At 40.5% G+C, this 18,180-nt stretch overlaps 1 protein-coding gene across 3 annotated transcripts in view; it reads left to right on the top strand.

Annotated features, from left to right (window-relative positions):
- Positions 1–2,511: 2,511 nt before the first annotated feature.
- Homer1 (homer scaffold protein 1) overlaps positions 2,512–18,180 on the top strand; it is a 98,442-nt gene continuing 82,773 nt past the window's right edge. For 2 of the 3 annotated variants that reach the window (XM_021180630.3, XM_029485023.2), the window contains exon 1: positions 5,970–6,181. In XM_021180630.3, the coding sequence (XP_021036289.1) occupies positions 6,129–6,181 (53 nt within the window). In that variant the 5' untranslated portion in view covers positions 5,970–6,128. Of the gene's footprint in view, positions 3,067–5,969; positions 6,182–18,180 lie in introns of those variants that run through there. The other variant, XM_021180632.3, reaches the window with a different exon arrangement.

Below are 18,180 nucleotides of genomic sequence, written 5' to 3'. Positions count from 1 at the left end.
GTTCAGATAAATGACCAGGCAGTCTGATTAGTTACAAATCGGCCCTAACACTGCCCAAACTCAAGCAAGAAAATGTCAACGGAAAAAAAAAAAAAAAAAAAGCAAAATTGTCGTTCCTTAATTTAAAAAATCATGTGTTAACATTAAAAACATGTATTAAAAACTACATATAGCAGGCAAGCAAGGGACATTCTCGGAACTGCATTGCTTAGGAGGGATTAGGGAAGAGAGCCCAGGCATTCAAAATCTTAATCAAACCAGGCAAAACAAAACCCACCACTCCTTGGCATGATCTATAGAATTTTAGCTGACTTTATTTTGAACTGCACTGGCATTGATGTACTATTCTTCTAAGGACAATTTAATGATTTTGTAATAATGTCCTGGATTTTACCGGCCACTTCAGGTTTTGAATGTCCTGTTTCATGTCAAATGAGTTTAGTTTGTAAAATGTGGTCACTGAATCTATGGAGTAACTGAAGTACTAATGGCCTTTAGCAGTGTGCAGCACTTCTATTTCTGAACCACAGTTGTCAAGTTAAATGGAATAAAAGCAAAACTCATTCTGTGAGTCTAACCAATAAAAGGCCCTTAACAACATCGGGCCATTTTAAAACTTCACGACTTTAAAAACACAATTTCACATATGCACATTAAAAAAAATGAAAATATACTCGAGAGCTATTGTGCTTACAAGATTCAAAATAAAAAGGAACCCAAATGTATGTTTGTGTTAATAAAGTAGGACTTTGTTTCCAGACTGTAATTCATATCCTTGGTAAGTCAGACCTAAGGTGATTCGCTGGCACTTGCGATGCTGTAGAAGGGTAATTATCTAAGGGAACTAAGTTTACTTTACTGAATTTGACTCATTATGCCTTGCAGAACCATGGCTATGTAGCGAACTGCAACATTTAGAACATTTGGAAATCTCCTGCTTTAATTACTATCCTTTGTATCCTTAGGCTTGCTCCTAACTCTACTCTTTTTTTTTTATTTTTTTAAGTTAAAATGCACGCCTTTAGGAGGGGAGAAAGCTTAAAAGTTGACTATGTTCAGAATGGTATTTAGGATTCCTAAAATTAACGGTGGTTTTCCCCGAGTCTACCAGCAGCGATCACTCTCCCTCCCACGATTCCCTGCAGGTTGGGATGTGAACAGCCCGGGGATGCTGCTGCAAACCCAGTGGGAGAGGGAGACAGGACTTTACCGGCGACACTTCGGCACTGTTGCTATGAGTGATTCATTCGCATATGGCACATTTGTGCCAAGGAAACCTCCTCCCGCCGCTTCCTTCTCCGAGCTCTCCTCCGACTGTCTCCGGCGCCTTGGCCTTTAAGGAGAAGCGAGAGAACCGGGAGCAGGTGGGCCCGGAGCAGCTCGCTCAGCCCGCCTCCCCCAGCTCTTTCCCTAATTTAGCAGTACTTCCGGCCGCGTGACATCATCCCCCGCACAAGCTGACGTGAGCGGAGGGTGACGTATGTGCGGAGAGGAACGCGCTGACGTTGCTATTTAAAGGTCCTTCTGCGGGGAGGATGGAGACACAGCGCGAGCGCCCGGCGTGCGGAGCGGACGAGGCCGTGGCGCCCCAGAGCCAGCGCAGGAGCCGAGCGTACTGCCCGTCCGCCGCCGGCCGCTAGGGGAGGGGAAGGAAAAAGGGACGGACCGACGGACCGGCCGGCTCATCCCCTCCGGTGTTGTTCCTCAGCGCCCCGGTCGGAGCCCGGGCCCCGCCTCCGCCTCGCCCCACCTCCTCCGCGGGCCTGCGGCGGCGGCAGCGCTCCGCCCCTCGAGCCGGGAGGGCCGCGCTCTCCGCCCCGCCCCGCCCCGCCCCGCCCCGCCCCCTCTCCTGCTCCGCTGCCGTGCTCACCTCACGCCGGCGGCGCGGACCGGGAAGCGGCGCCCTCGGCTGCGCTCGGTTCGGAGCCCGCTCGGTGGAGTCCGAGGCAGCGACGGGCGCCAGGCCGCCCGGGCCGACGGAGTCAGCCGCTGAGGGGAGTGTAAGGAGGCAGCGGCAGCCCCGGGAATGTGAGGCGGCGCGGAGCGGGAGAGACGAGCCGGGGTGGGGGCACGAGCCGCGGCTGCCGTGCCTCGGACGAGCCGCCAGCCTCTCGCCTCAGCGCGCGGCCGCCGGGAGCTTGGGGGCTGGGTGCAGGGGACCGCGCGGGGCTGGGTTCTCTGATTCATTCATTCTCCGCCGTCGGGAGCCCGAGGCCGCGGGTGCTGCGAGGAGAGGCGGGAAGAGGGGGCGGCCGCGAGCGGGGCTCCATTGTGCTCGGCGGGGGCCGGGAAGCCAAAGGAGGTGGGCTCGGGCCCCCTGCGCTGCTCCCCGGCGGCTGCGCCCCCAGCTAGCCGCCAGCCTGGAAATGGCTCCGCTGCTGCTCCTCGGGAAAACGAATCGATCCTTCCCAGCCTTCTCTGCCTGCTCTCCACCTCCTCTCTGCTCCGAGTCTTAGGAGGACGAACATTCAAAGGACAGATTCCAATGTGGTGTGCCGTGCACATCGGGAGCGGCTGGGGTTTGCACTTCGAGATTTCTTCTATATAATTTTTTTTTTTTTAACGTAAGGGAGGCAGTAGCATTGCTGCCTGTAGGATTTTTATTCAAGTGCACGTCGCGTTGGGTTGCACGCTCCACCCCCAGGGACCTGGTGTGGTGAAATTTGAACCCACCGCCTTAGCCCAAAAAGGCCGAGTAACCTGGCTGCCTGAGTGTCGTGGAAGACGTGAGCGAAATGACCAGCGAACTCATTTTTTATCAGACTCGCTGAAGCTGGCTTTTGCGTTTTTCTACACGTACGCTTAATTTTGTGGAATAGTTAAGTGCTATATTCTCCGCGCAACCTTTTCAAATTCCAAATGTTTGAACATTTTGGTGTCAGCGCGAGTGAAATCATTTTACTGACAAGAACTAACTGAATTGTCTGCCTTGTTGAGTTGCCTCCGGAAAAGATCTCGGGGGTGGAAAAGCAACTGCAAAATAACAGACGGAGAAAATTCCTTGGAAGTTATTTCTGTAGCATAAGAGCAGAAACTTCAGAGCAAGTTTTCATTGGGCAAAATGGGGTAAGGATTTTGTGCTTATCACAGCTTTAAATCTGCTTATGCTTGTGTGGAGTTGAGCGGTGGTGGTGACCATATTTTTAAATCCGATCCCTTGCAAAACGGGTACTACTTTAAATAAGAGATTTTATTTGCATTATTGTAGAGCGACACCAGAGGTCCTAATTAGAATGTGTAATGTTTGTAACTCAGTTATAGTTTTATTAACTATATATATATAAAGACAGTGCACTAGTCTACCCTGTACCTCTTAATTGATCAAACTGCTGTATGTATAGGTTACTAAAATTTTGCCATCTTAGGTTTGGTTGACGGTGTTGTTCAAAGAGAAGAGCTGCATTCTTCCAGTACTTTGTAATCAGCTGTTACAAAGGGAGAATTGTAATGAGTAGTTAGACTCCAGTCCTTGAAACTGACCCTTTGTAAGTTGGTGCCCTGGCAGTGCCCTCTGTTTTATCCTTGAACATCCGAAACCAAATGTACAGCTTGGTTTATTGGGCATTAAACGAAAATCGCAGTGTTTCGGTGTCCACGGTGTGGGTGCTGGAGAGACAAAGCTGTTGGTTGAAGGGACTTGTTCACTTTTTGTTTGCCTCAGACCTTTAGCTGGTGCCAGCGGTGTCAGATTTACATCTTCAGCATAGCCAAAAGCCGGCCTAGAGTGCATTTCCCAAACTTTTCATTCTAATCACTACAGCTTAATAAAATGCTAGGAGTTCTTCTTTAGTTAAGTTGGAAACCTGTGTTATGGAGTGGTGATCTATTAATTTCTTTAGTGGATTGTCAGTGCTGTCTCTGCATTCCTTCTGCGGTCCAACCAACACCGATAAATAAGTAGTTGAGGAACAAGGTTGGCAATGATGGATTTTGAAATTTCATTGTGATAGCTTAGGAACACACATTTTATAAAGTTCTTGAATAGTTGCTTTTTGTCTTGACAATTAAAATTTGAAGTTTGTTAGCTTATACAACTTTGAAATTGTAGACACGTGTCATAGCAGTTCTTTCTCAGGAATTAATTATGAGTAGATAATTATTTTAATACTTAAATAACAAGTGCTAAGAATGTAATTAAAATACCTTATTCTATTTCTGGTTCTGCTATTAGTAGCATAGTGACCCTCAGCAAATTACTTAGCCTTTATGGGCAGTGCCCTCGTGGGTAAAAGAAGGAGCATAAGAGTTTTCCAACCTGTAAAAATGATTTTTTTTTCTCTCTTCCCTCATTTAATGGTTAACAGTTGATTTTTTTTCTTCTAATCTGTATAAGTACTTAAGCTAGGAAATGAAGGTGTTAGGAAATGTTCTGGTCAGTTGCACCAATTTTTAAATGAGAAAATACTAAAAAAGTTAATATTGGTAACACTTGAAGTATGCCTTCCGTTGGTTAAATGCAGCCTCACAGTTTAAAATGTGTTTTTTTTTAAGCCACGTTGGAGTGTCACGTGCACTCTCACCTACACACAAAATCAAGTGGCAGTTTTTCACCAAGAATGCTTCATTCTTCAGACTGGAGTAGCATCATCAAAGAAGAGAATCCGTTTTCTGCATCTCTTACATTACATGAATACTCATTGTTGTACCAACTGAAGAGTGACATTAATACTAAAGGAGACGACTATTTGAAATATGAAATTAAGCTACCTACATGAAATACATTTAGATACTCAGCATAATGTGTTTATGAACGAATCACTTGCCTTTTTGTTAAAATTATATTTTTAGGGCTCAGGGGTAAAGAGCACTTATTCAAGAGGATTTAGGGTTGATTTCCAGCACCCACATGGAGGTTCACAACCCTCTTAATTCCAGTTCCCAGGGATCGATACCCTCTTCTGACTGCTGCTGGCACCAAGCTTGCAAGTGGTGCACATACACATACAGGAAGGCAAAACACCAATACACATAGATTAAAATTTAAAGGATGAATAAAATAAAAATTAAAAATGACATGTAAAATAAGGCTGTGATAGAATTCTGCCTGGTGAGTGATGTAATTTGAATTTGCCCCTCCAAAACTCAGTGCCAAAACTTCATGGCCAATAGCTGAGTATTAAGAGATCTAGAAAGAAGGGCTGAAGAGACAGCTCAGCAGTTAAGGGCACTTGCTCTTATTTTACTCAGATCTGTACTTGGGAATGTGACCCCTTCTTATTGAGGGTGACTTGGCTTATCTGCATTGTTGAAAGAGGAAGGGTAGGTGGAGAAAGAAGAAAATACCATACAGCAAAGGCATTTACAGACATCTCCACCCTTTGTAAGTGCATAAGCACACAGCCATCTGGGCCTCTTTGAAACATAAGTTAATATTATGTGACCTTTAAAGTTTTCCCAGGCAGTCCTTAAATTACCTTACTTGTCTAAATATCCAAAATTTCACATGGATAAAGAAGTTTATATATTACAGATGGGCTATAATAGAATTTACATTTACCTTAGTTAAAGTTATAATTGGGGAGTTAAGAAATTATTTTTCAAACCAAAATAAATGATTAGGTAGAAAAAAATGACTCCGGTAATACTAGTTTATGAACTCTCTGGAAAAGGAAAAGAACAGCTGAAACCAACAGTTGGCAGAGTCTGTCAAAGTTGCACCACCAGTTTTAATTGGAGTGAGGTCAACTGAAGTCTGGGTGTATAAAAAGTGTACCAGGCACCTTACAAATAAAGATAATTGAGTATGTAAGATGAAGCCTCCAGAAGCTTCAGTGTCTCCTGAGGCGTGCCTGTTAGGTAATATATCCTAATATGGCGGTGTGTCTGGAGCTCTGTCAGAACACTTGAGAGGGCAACAGATACCAAGTCACTTCAGCCAGTTATTTTGTGCTACTTTTTTGTTTTTACTTAGCTCAATAATGCCTGTTTCTATTAAGAGGTAGTTATGTATAAAATGGAAATTTTCCCTATAAAAGGATGTTGAGATTTTTGTTTGTTTTTCTGCTATCTGTCTGTCTTTGCAAACTTTGAGCCCTTCCTCTTGCCTTAAAGCATGGAACTGGGTGCCGCTACGTTATTACCTGGAGTCTCATTTTGCTTGTGGCAGGGGTGGTAGCAAAGATGTGGAAATGTTGATCCACCATCACTATAGGCGTGCACTTTGTAAAGGTAGCCTAACAACGTAAGTACAAGTCCTTAGTTCTTTCTTAATTTTACCAAACTTTCAGCACCAGTTATGTGTCATAGACTCAGCTGAGTGTTATTGAACAGTCAGTGAAATGCGCTTCTTCCCTAAAGGAGTTTATAGCTTAGAACTGGAGATCATGGTTAAAGTAAGGTGTGAAATGTTGGAAGCAGTAAAAGTGGGCATTTGTGAGGCCTACGGTATATTTGTGTGAGGGGATATTTGCTGCTATTTGAAGGATAAAAAGACTTTGGAGTAGATGATATTAAATACTAAAAGGTGAGTACAAGTAGGCCTTGTGGACAAATTGGAGGGCATTTAGGTAGAACAGTGATTGACAGCACCACCACATAAAAGCTTTGCTTGTGTGGGCTCCTTTTATATAGAGGAGTGAGTCCCCAGAACTTTGTCCAGGGCCAGGCTAGAGCTTTGTAGGCCAGTAAAAGACTGGGTTATACTATAGACTGGTGTTTAAACTTAAAGAGACATGACCTAGCCTTGTATGGCATGCTCTATAAACCTAGTCCTTGGAAAAATGAGGCAGGAGGAGACCAGCCTAGGCTATAGAAAGAGCCTGTTTTTTGTTTTTGTTTTGTTTTGTTTGTTTGTTTTTAAAGCCAGATAATAAAAATATGATCCATTGGCAGCATACATTTTTATGCTGTGACCTAGCATTCATATTTAAATATAAAATGACATAAAATAATATTCTTACTTTATGTGATGCAGTCTGATAGTTTCTACTTAATTATATTCCATTTCATGTTCAAGAAGAAATTGTAGTGAAGACCCACTAATTGGATTTAACAAACCTGTGGCTCCAACTGGCAATTTAGGAAAACATTGTTCTTGGAGGCATGGGAGGAATCAATCAATATGAGACGATAAGCAATCAAAGCACTAACAAGAGGGATCAGAGAAGTAGTGAGAAAAGGCTAAGCTAATTCAGATTTGTATGTTGTGTCCTGTAGAAACAACAAGCTAAAACTCTGACTGGGCAATGGAAATGGAAGTGACAGGCCCTGGGACATCTCAGTGTACAGAGGGAGGGACAGAGAAATGTGTAGCTGGACTTTAGAACTAGAAGTTCCCAAGTACAGAGGTAGAAATGTTGGGAACTGCATGGTGTGCTCAGATAAGAGACCTCATCACTTAGGAGAGCCGTGAAACACTGAGGTGGAGAGGTGGCAGAGAAACTGTCCTTACATTTAGTTGCTGACAGTCAGGATAAAAGGCATTCACATTTCAAAAGATCAAATCTCTGTTCTGCGTTGAGCTTTCTTTCAATCTTAGATATTGCTAACTGAATAGAAGGCCAGGAAAGTGAATCCCAAATATTTAATATTATCTGGTACCCTCCATTCCTATTTTAAGGCTTAAATCACGGTTTTAAGTAGCTCTAGTACGTTTAGTTAGGATCTGTCTAGTTAAATGTAATGTGCAGGTTTTTGTCTGTGTTGCTTGTGTTTAATACACTCAGTGGAGACAATGCATTTTGCAAAATGCATTACGTTTGTAAAAGAAGTAAGATTTTCCTGGAGATCAGAAACTATTATTTTTTTAACTGATTAATTTTGAAGTATTATAAGAATTCAAGTTAACTACAGAAAAATTTGTATTTAACAAGGAACTTCTAGGTAGCTTTAAGTCCATGTATGAGAACTGGAAAAAAAAATTCAGATTTTTTTTTTTTTTTTTTTACTTGAGACACAGGGTCTTGCTAAGTAATTCAGATTGGCCTCCAGCTCTGATCTTACTGCTTCAGCTCCCAGAATAGGTGTGTACCACCACACCCCATAAAACTTTAACCCTTTCTGAATAGGAGTATACTTAAAATTTCAGCAACAAAACTCCATTCACAGTGTATAAATAAAATTGTGTATCCAGACTCTTTCTTTTAGGTCAAAAAAAAAAAATCTTAAAAATAACAACATATTCTTTCTTTAACTGGACACCTTCCTCCTTTCCTCCCTCTTTCCCACTCTCTTCCCCTTCTCCACCCCCAACCTGCCCTGCTTTTGAAAGGTTTATCCTGTACCCAGGTGGTCTAGAACTTGTGATCCATAGCTTCCTCAGTCCTTGAGTGTTGGGGGTGACCTACCTCACTCAGCTTCAATCTATGTTCTTAATTGTTAACACATCGTACATATTGATAGTCTTCGCTTACAATTGTAAATCTAGCATGTTGGTCGTTTTGTGTCCCTAAGTAAAGAAGGAGAAGGGGAAAAAAACCCAAAACTAAATTAATCCTTGCTCTTTGTTTTTTTAAAAGACATGTATGAGTAATTGACATGCATATCTTTTTACTGTTTTGACTTTTTTCTCTACTTTTATTTTGCTTTTATAGTTTCAAAAAAGCTATAATGGATCTTAAATCCATTATGGCTTTTGTAAAGCTAAAGTACTTTTTAACTGAATTTCATTTATACTTAATTATCTTTTCTACTTTTAAGGTAGGCTGACCAAATATTTTTCTCATTTTTAAATTAGAAAATAAAATTGTTCATGAAAATAAAAAAATGTCCAGTCAAAGTTTTATAGTAATGGTTTACTTGTGCAGTTTTTCTAGCTCTTGAGAAATCATCTTAATCTCTTTAAAACCTAGTATTATCAAAGCATTAACTCTACCCTAGGGGTATGTTGCTTTTTTTTTTTTTTTTTTTTTTTTTTAAGTGAATGTGTATGTGTCTCTAGAGAGGGGTGTGTTGGCATGTGTGTAGGAAGCGGCATGTCATGTGCAGGGATGCTTATGGAGGCCTGAGATTGACATCAGCGTCTTCCTCACTACTCTCCATCTTAGATTGCAGCAGGGTCTCTTGCTGAATCTGGGGCTCACTGTTTTTGGCTAGTTTAGCCAGCATGCTTTAGGGAGGCCCTGTCTCCATGTCCCTTCCCACGTTCTGGAATTACCCCACCCACCTGGGTTTTATGTGGATTCTGAGGATCCAAACATCACACCCGGCTTCACATTTGCTGGGTAAACCATGGAACCATCTTTCTAGCTCTGGATATTTTCTTTCAGTGTTCTATAAAACATGAAGAGCTCTTCCTTATTATCTTTGAAATGAAAGGGTTGCTAACAAGTTCTAAAAACTACCAAATAAGAATTAGAATGGAAGTGAAACAAGAACTATTCCATCATGGTTAGCATGCATTTTCATTATTGTATTATAAGGTTGTTTAAAGTCATTGTCACCATGTTTTATATCTAATGTTGTATCTGGATCCATGTGTTTCTGTGCTGCAATGTCCAAAAGACCATAAAAGAGGATGTCCTCGACTTCTTAAATATCAAAGAAGGACTTGTTTCTAGTTCCACACTGTTTTTAGTTGTTGAGTCTTAATAAAATATGCCAAAGGTCCTGGGGGTACAGCTCAGTGATGGAGCAAGCTGCCCAGCAAGCTGAGGCTCTGGATGCAGTGCTTGAACTACTGCCTCAAGGAGACAGGCAGTGGGAGCCTTACCTTTAACGTGTTTTCATGGATGAAAATCACATTGTGTTTCCTAACAGATGAGTTTGCAACACACAGCCACACGTCTAAAATTAGCTGAAAGGATTGAGTGAATTAGGTTCCATTCTTAGTATACAGAAAAAATCCTTATTTCTAGTAATTTGGATGTCATTTATTTTTTATTTTATTTTTTATAGGTAGACTGTTAGAGATTATTTGTTGTACTTATGTTTGCCTCAGGATCACTTGAGAGCCTATTATAGCCTTTTTGTTTTTCTTAAATATTTGTGAGACGTCTCAGGGTTATTCTGTAAAGTATTTTTGTGATTTGTAATTTTTATCCCTGGTTACTTTCAGTTTCTCCTGGCTCATAATGATCCCTAATAAATTATCTTGAATGGAATAAACAATCAAAGATCTCAGCATCTCAAATTAGAAAAATGTTATCCCTATATCCTCTCATTCCTAAACTTAGATTGGATAGTTACTTGAAACCTGCTATCCTTTAGCTTTTGGTGTGCTGCCTTTTGGCATGTTTTTTTGTAAAGCGGTGCTCTTTTCTATCTTACTCTGTTGTTTCGAATGTATGTCTTTCGGCTTCTAACATTAAAATCATTAAAATGTGTATGGTTTGCTTAATTGCCCTGCCAGCTTCCATCATTTTAATTAGTAAGGACTCCACCTACTCTTTTAGTATTACTAGGGATCACTAAGTATTACTAGGGTTCAACTGAGTGAGAAGAGCTAGGAGTGGTGGCACATGCCATAAGTCTCAGCATTCAGGAGGCAGAAATAGGCAGGTCTCTGAGTTCAAGGCCAACTTGATCTATAGTGTAAGTTCCAGGGCTACATAGAGAAACCTTGACTCAAAACAAAAACAAAAAAAACTAGAGTGAGAAGACTCTCAAGCCATCCTTAAACCCGACTTTTCTAAGGTTCTTTGTTGATTAAAAGAGCACAAGTAGTTCTAGATCTGGCAGGATGTTCTTTTACTTTTTCTGCTAATAGTCAAGAATTGTATTATTTTGTGAAGTCTTTGATAAGTTCATGCATGCATGCAATGTGTTGTGAACAGTCACCCCATTGCCCTCTCCTATGCTTCCTTCTCTTTTATAAATACCCACCTCCTTCCCAACTAGCCCCTTCCCACATTTGCATGTTACTTTGAGTGTGGGTCTGTGGATGTAGTCACAGCTGCTGTGTGTTTGTTCTTGATGAGATTGCCTATGTCATATCTAGAAACCAGCATTTTATAGGACTCCTCTACAGTGGTTCCCAACCTTCCTAATACTGCGGCCCTTTAATACAGTTCATGCTTTAATATACCTCATGCTGTAGTGACATCCCCACCCCCATCCCACCATAAAATTATTTTTGTTGCTACTTCATAACTGTGATTTTGCTACTGTTATGAATCATATTGCAAATATTTTTAGAGATAAGAGATTCACCAGAGGGGTCATGACCACAGGTTGAAAACCACTTTTCTAGTACTTAACAGTGTTCCTGCTTCCTCTTCCTTGATGTCCCCCCCCAGTCTTGGAGGGGATGGTACAGATGTGTAGTTGAGGGATGAACATTCTTATTTTCAGCATTTTACTACTTAAGAGCCTCTGTGTTGAATGTCATCCACTGGAATAGGAAGTTTCTCTGGCCAAGGTAGATAGCAGTGTTAATCTAAGGATATAGCTATAAATATTTAGAAAGCAGTTTGATTACATATCTATTTAGCTTAAGTAATGTACAGAATTTTAATTGTGTTTTTTCATTATTGCATTCATTTGATATTTTATTAGTGTTAAATGTTTGTGCTCCTATTTCAATGTGGGATAAAGTATAAGACAGTAATGACAGTGTTACTGTTTACATTTATTTTGTGACAAATTAGTGTATTCTGAGTATCAGTATTTAATCCATAGGTAAATTTGCAGGTTTTTTTTTTTTTTAAATGTGGCAGGAAGCTAGTCTGTAGAATATTTTCAAAAATGGTAGTATTTGCCATGATGCTAAAGTGTATAATGGGGCTGGAGAAATGGCTCAGTGGTTAAGACACTGACTGCTCTTCCAAGAGGGCCTGGGTTCTATTAAACAACACACGTACATGGCAGCTCACAGCCATCTGTAACTCTAGTCCAGGGAGTCTGATGTTTTCTTCTGGCCTCTGGGCACCAGACGGGCGTATAGTGCACAAAGATGAATGTAGGCAAACACATAAAGTAGTAAACACAAAATGTACAAGAGTGTGTACTTTTCAGGACTGCATACATAAAGTATGTTTGTATATACAACAAATATGGAAAAGGAGGGCTGTAAAGTGCTGCCATGTTTCTAGGAAGACTATTTGTGAGGTTTTTTGAGTCTTTCTGAAGTGTGTACTTTTTCTAAAATGAATACATTTAAGTTCAGCAACTGCTCATACATATAGTTATCTATGCATTTTTTTAAAAAATCAGTTTTAGCTTCTGCATCTAACATTTTAGTTCATTATTTTCCAAGATTGACTAAAGAAGTAGTTATTCTACTGTTCCAGTAAAAACCGTCTTAAATGTAAGGATTATTCTGTTGACAGTTACTGGAATATTAATGCTGTCTGCATCTTTATGGAGAAAGGGCTCCAGAGGAACATGTTACTAGTGGAACATTGTACAACTATGAAGTGATAGCGCATGTGTGGAATCTTGCAGCTGCTGGGAGCTCATGTCATTAGTTCGGGGAACCTAAGTGGATGCTCAGTGATTGCTTTGGAAAGCTGTGTTTAATCCCTCGTAGTTCTTCTAAAACATTCAATTTTAGTGCAAACTTGGTATCTTGGTGAGTTCCTTAAATGCTTGTCTCTTGTCTTTAAGATGATAAAACCCTGCATTTTACTTTAATGTATTTAAATCTGCTTAATGCATTAGATTTGGAATATATTGAAGTACTTTAAGTGATTTGACATTATTGCACATGTTTGGTATATAGTGTTTCCACCAGTGATTTTAAATTGAAATTTTTATAAGCCAACCCTCCTTGTAGTACTGGGCACTTCAGCCTCTGGAACACTTATGCAGATAGAATCTTTTTCTCTGAAGATCTCAGGCTGGTGGGTGGAGGAGGGACACTTAAGATGTCATTTGGAACATTTTTCCTATGCTAAAAAGCACAGACTTACAAGTGAAAGGCCAGGATATAACACTGCCGTTTCTGAATCATATGGTTTCTATGTCACTTGTTTTTCTAATCTGTAAGCAAAAGGTGGATCATACTGTACCAGATTCTAATTTGTCATCATTGTTTAAAAAATTATTTTATGTGCATAAATGGTTGGCTACATGTATACATGCATACCACACGATTATCTGGTGCCCATGGAGGCCAGAAGAGAGGTCTCCTGTAACTGGAGTTACAAACTGTTCTGAGCTGCAGTGTGGATTCTTAACTGAATCCCCAGGTCCTGTGCCCTTCTTCTGGAATTACCTCCTCCTGAACTCTAGTGTAGCCATTAGCCAGTCAGAACAACACGTGGTAGTGTCAGGTAAAAAGGAGTAGCGTTAGTGAGCACTGTGAGAAAGTGAAGAGACCATCCACATCCTAAACACATTGTCCTAAAACCCTTCTAGTCAAAGAAACAGCTCTAGCCTGACCTAGTATTTATTTTGCAAACTATTACTATTATTATCATTACCATTTTTACAGCAGTTGAGGTGTGTTAGATCAGATACAGTTTTGAAATGCATTACCTTGGCTACAGAAGGAAGAAAACTGTTATAGTATGATACTGTTATAGTATGATACTGGCAGAAATTAAACCAGATTAGTAGTTCTCAATTGTGAGCCTATATCAGCATCACCAAGAGGTCTTGTTAAAACGAAAACACAGGCCGGGCATGGTGGCGCACGCCTTTAATCCCAGCACTCGGGAGGCAGAGGCAGGCGGATTTCTGAGTTCGAGGCCAGCCTGGTCTACAAAGTGAGTGCCAGGACAGCCAGGGCTACACAGAGAAACCCTGTCTCGAAAAAAACCAAAAAAAAACCAAAACAAAACAAAAACCCGAAAACAGATTACTGGGTTTCCTTTACCCTTCAGAGGTTTTTATTCAGTGGGTCTAAGAGTAGGCCAACAAATTGTTCTAATGAATTTGTAGGTGGTGCTGCTTCTGCTGCTGCTGCTGCTACTGCTATAGTGACCTTACTGAGGGATGCTGAATTCCAAGCTCACTAAAGCGAGAACTGCCTGTTCAGAAAGCTTATCTGATTCTTAAATCGTCTCCCATTCCCTCCCTACCTCCTTCCCTAGGCACGATCCATACACTTTAAAGTTAGAAAGACCCTATTACAGACTGGAGGCAGAAACACTTGATTTAGCAGCAGACCTATTCTTTGTAATTTAGAAGATCCGGGACAGTCTGAAGCCAATCCTTTTGAACCTGAGTGCTTTTAGCCATACACAACAGGTATAACCATTTCTATTCAGGGTTTCTCCTGCTTTCTGGCATTTTTTAAATGCATTGTTTGTAAAAATACCTGTTATAGCTTTGCTTCTGAAGTTTTCTATTTTAGGAAAAAATATGATTTTATTCTAAATTACTGGTATTTTACTTAGTGTCAGACTGCATTGTGTGTCATAAGTACTAGACTTTTATTGTTATGTGACAAACTAGTAATATTTTACTGGCTTAAAACAACTTAACTGGTTTAAGACGATTTATTATCTAGAAGTTTCTGTGGTCAAGAGTATAGGCATTGACAGCTGAATCTTCCTCATAAGGCAGTCCAAGTGGAAGCTAGGATTGGGATCATTGACCGACTCTCATATTCCTGTTGTCACTAGAATTAATTTCTTCACTTGCTGTAAGAGCCTCCTCTTGGCTAGCCATTTACAGAAGTCACCTGCATAGATCTAGACCACTTAGGATAATAACCTCCCTTTTGATTACCTCACAGTCAGCAGATTTGTGCTCTGTCATTTGTGTGCACCCCTACTCTGTAGTCAACAGTTCATCCTCTCTCTAGAGCAGTGTTCTCAACCTTCTAATGCTGTGACCCTTTAATACAGTTCTTCATGTTGTGATGAACCACAACCATAAAATTGCCGTTTTGCTACTATTATAAATCCTAGTGCAAATATCTGTGTTAATCTATGGTCTTAGATGACTGCTGTGAAAGCACAGGTTGAGAACTGCTACTGGGGGCAGGGGTGGATTATGCAGGACGTACCCATCAAGGGAGGCCATCTTAAAATTGGCATATCATACCAACTGCACATGGTTCTTGTTTTTTTCAAAGTCTTTTTAACCTTTTAGAATTGCCGTCTATGCTTCTGCTCCTACATGGACTGGTTACTCTTTATGCATTCCAGAACTGATTTTCATTCATTTGCTGGATACTGTCTTGGAACTCACTTTGTAGACCAGGCTGGCCTCAAACTCAGAAATCCGCCTGCCTCTGCCTCCCAAGTGCTGGGATTAAAGGCGTGCGCCACCACTGCCTGGTGTCTTTTGTGTTTTAACAACACATTTCGTTATAATTTTATATTGTAATATAATTCTGGGATAGGTAGAAGATAACGTTTTTCAGGTGTTATATATGTAAAATTGTTCTCTCCCAGTTGTTGAGTGTATTTATATAGAAAAACATTTTGTAAAGACTCCTAGTGTGTTCTAGTTTTTAGTGCTGTTGAAGCTGATTGTTTCTGCCATTTGTTTCTTGATGTGTATTGTTGGTGCTCTGGAGCTTCTTGATGATCCAGCATGGGGTGTTTTTCTTGAATGCTCTTATTTGTCCATTTACTTGCAGTGCTGTGGATTGAGCCCATGGCCTCTGAAATGCTAGGCATGTACTCTGCCCCTGATCTAGATTCTCAGCTCTTCTTTGGTTTTTACTTTCTCATCATTTGTTCTTTAGCATTTGGAGATGTACCTCCCTAAGTTTGGAGATTTCCTTGTATCTTAAAGGAATAATTTCCCCCTCTCCCTACTTCCTGAATCAGGCAGGGTCTTATTCTGTAGCTCCTGCTTTAAACTATCCTGCCTCAGCCTTCTAAGCACTGGGATTATAGATGTGTGCTGGCCAGAAATATTTTCTTACCTTTTTCCTCTTCCCTCTTTATAACAGATCTCCTTTCATTCATGCATGAGATTTTAATTTCTTTAAAGAAGGCTTTGCACACAGGCACACACATATCCATACCTCTTAGATTTCTGAGGTAAGTATATTCTCCATTACGTGTGGTGGGGGTGGTTCTTTTGGGGAGGGTCTGGTTCTACTCTCTCTCTCTCTCTCTCTCTCTCTCTCTCTCTCTCTTAAAGATTTATTTATTCATTATATATGAGTACACACTGTAGCTGTACAGATGGTTGTGAGCCTTCCATCTGGTTGTTGGGAATTGAATTTAGAACCTGCTCCCTCTGGTCAACTTTGCTCACTTAGTCCCTGCTTGTTCCAGCCCAAAGATTTATTATTATAAATAAGTACACACTATAGCTGTCTTCAGACGCACCAGAAGAGGGCACCAGATCTCATTAAGGGTGGTTGTGAGCCACCATGTGATTGCTGGGATTTGAACTCAGGACCTTCAGAAGAGCAGTCAGTGCTCTTACCGCTGAGCCATCTCACCAGCCCTGTAGCCTCTTTTCTTAATACTCCTGTTTCAAGCACTGCTCCCTTTTGTGGAAAAGATACTGACGTTAGAGCAGAGGTAGAGTTGGGGTCCCAGTGCTCTCTATTAGATTTTAGCAAAGCCCCTCAGTCCTCTGCAGTCACCTTGCCCCTGTCTTCTGGCCAGTAGGCTGTTCACATTTCCTTGTACTGACAATTCAGCTACTATATACTTCTCTTTTTTATACTTGAGAAATTCATTTTCTGTTCTTTGATATTATGGATTTATACCTTCTTTTCCCTTCACTTTGACTTAAATGCAACTTTAGAAAAAGAAGATAATTGTGTGTCATTATCTGCCATGTTTAATCAGAATCACTGATTCTTTTGGTCTTGAATTTATATAAGGCATCTTTCAGAATGTGTTGACACTATTCATTAATTGGAGTTTGGTAGATGACAAAAATACTTTCTAAAAATCTGTCTGTAACTAACACCTGAAAACTCAAGAATAATGTAATTGGGGAGCTGGAGTGATGGCTCAGCGGTTACGAGTGGTTGTTGATCTTTCAGAGGACCCGAGTTTGATTCCCAGCAGCCACATGGTGGCTTCCTACCCACACAACTCCCAGTTTCAGGGCATCTGATATCCTTTTCTGGTCTTCTTGGGAACCAGATGCGTACATGGTTCATGGGCATACTTGAAGCCAAAACACTAATACACATAAACTAAAATAAAAATATTTGAGAGAGAGAGAGAGAAAAAAAAGCAAAACAAAACAAAACAGAGACCTCTGCATGACTTGCTCTCCCTGCTGTATTGGACAAGCCAACGTGTGAGTTGTCCTCCAACATTGCGCCTCTTGAGCACTTGTAAACACAACAAAGCAAAGCATTAAGCACTTAATTTGTGCCATGAGTCACGCTAGGTACTGGCAATAGACATGTAAACAAGAAATTATACTACATACTGTAATAGAATCTGAGCATGCGGAGAAGGAAGTTCCTTGGACAGTCTGGTTTTTTATATAATAAGACAGCTAAGTTTGAGATGAGGCTTGAAAAACAGAACAAATGGAGGAAGATGTGAAGAAGGTGGTTGGGATATTTCAGGTGAGGAGATAGTGTGGGTAGTTTCGGAGTAAAAGTATCCTTGTTAGAAAGGTAAGATACATAAGAAGGATATGAGTAGAAAGCTGCTAGGGCCAGTTCGTGACTATCGTGTTAAAAGTATTGTACTTTTTCCCCAAGTTAGTGGTTTTCTTGTTTTTTTTTTTTTTTATGTGCCTGTACCCATAAAAGATTTGAAGCATCTTTCTTCATACAGATATATTTATAGATTATATGTCCTATATGTATGTATATTTTTATATAAGTACATTTTGTATAATAGGCACATAACTTATATAATAGACATACTTGTATATAATAAAATGTAAAAGTAGCCATGAATAAAGAGGAAGCTAACGATATTGGTTTAAGCAATGGTGACCAGTAGAATAATTTCCAACTAGTAGTTATTACCATCCTTGCATTTTATTAATCATTCAGTTGACAGTGTGGGCAAGTGTTGTGTAAGAAGTAACTGGAATCGAAAGACACTTGAATTTAATTCCAATGTAGGTTAGTTGCAGCAGTTTAGTCAGGAATAATTGTTTGAGTTAAAACACTGCTCTAGGGCATGGATTCAAGAGATTTAATAGTGATGTCTCTTAGAGTTGACAGTAAACTAGATACATTTGGAGAGTAGGGAGTAAAGACGTTGGCTTGCTTAACCATGAATTGAGGTAGAGAATCAGTTGGAAAGAGGCAAGTTTACATTGGAAGTAGGTGGTGATTGGAAGTTGAGGCATTTATGGTCATCATCATTGAGAATATCTTATAACTTGGCTAGGGATAGAGTTTGGGGAATCATTAGAATCTATAAGTACTGGTTGGTGCTGTGAGTGTGGATGAGCTCATTCAGG

Source organism: Mus caroli, unplaced genomic scaffold, assembly GCF_978045245.1.
Source record: "Mus caroli unplaced genomic scaffold, Mus_caroli_1 scaffold_15, whole genome shotgun sequence".
NCBI lineage: Eukaryota > Metazoa > Chordata > Mammalia > Rodentia > Muridae > Mus > Mus caroli.
Note: the sequence above shows the minus strand (reverse complement) of the source record. Positions and strands in the feature narration are given on the sequence as shown.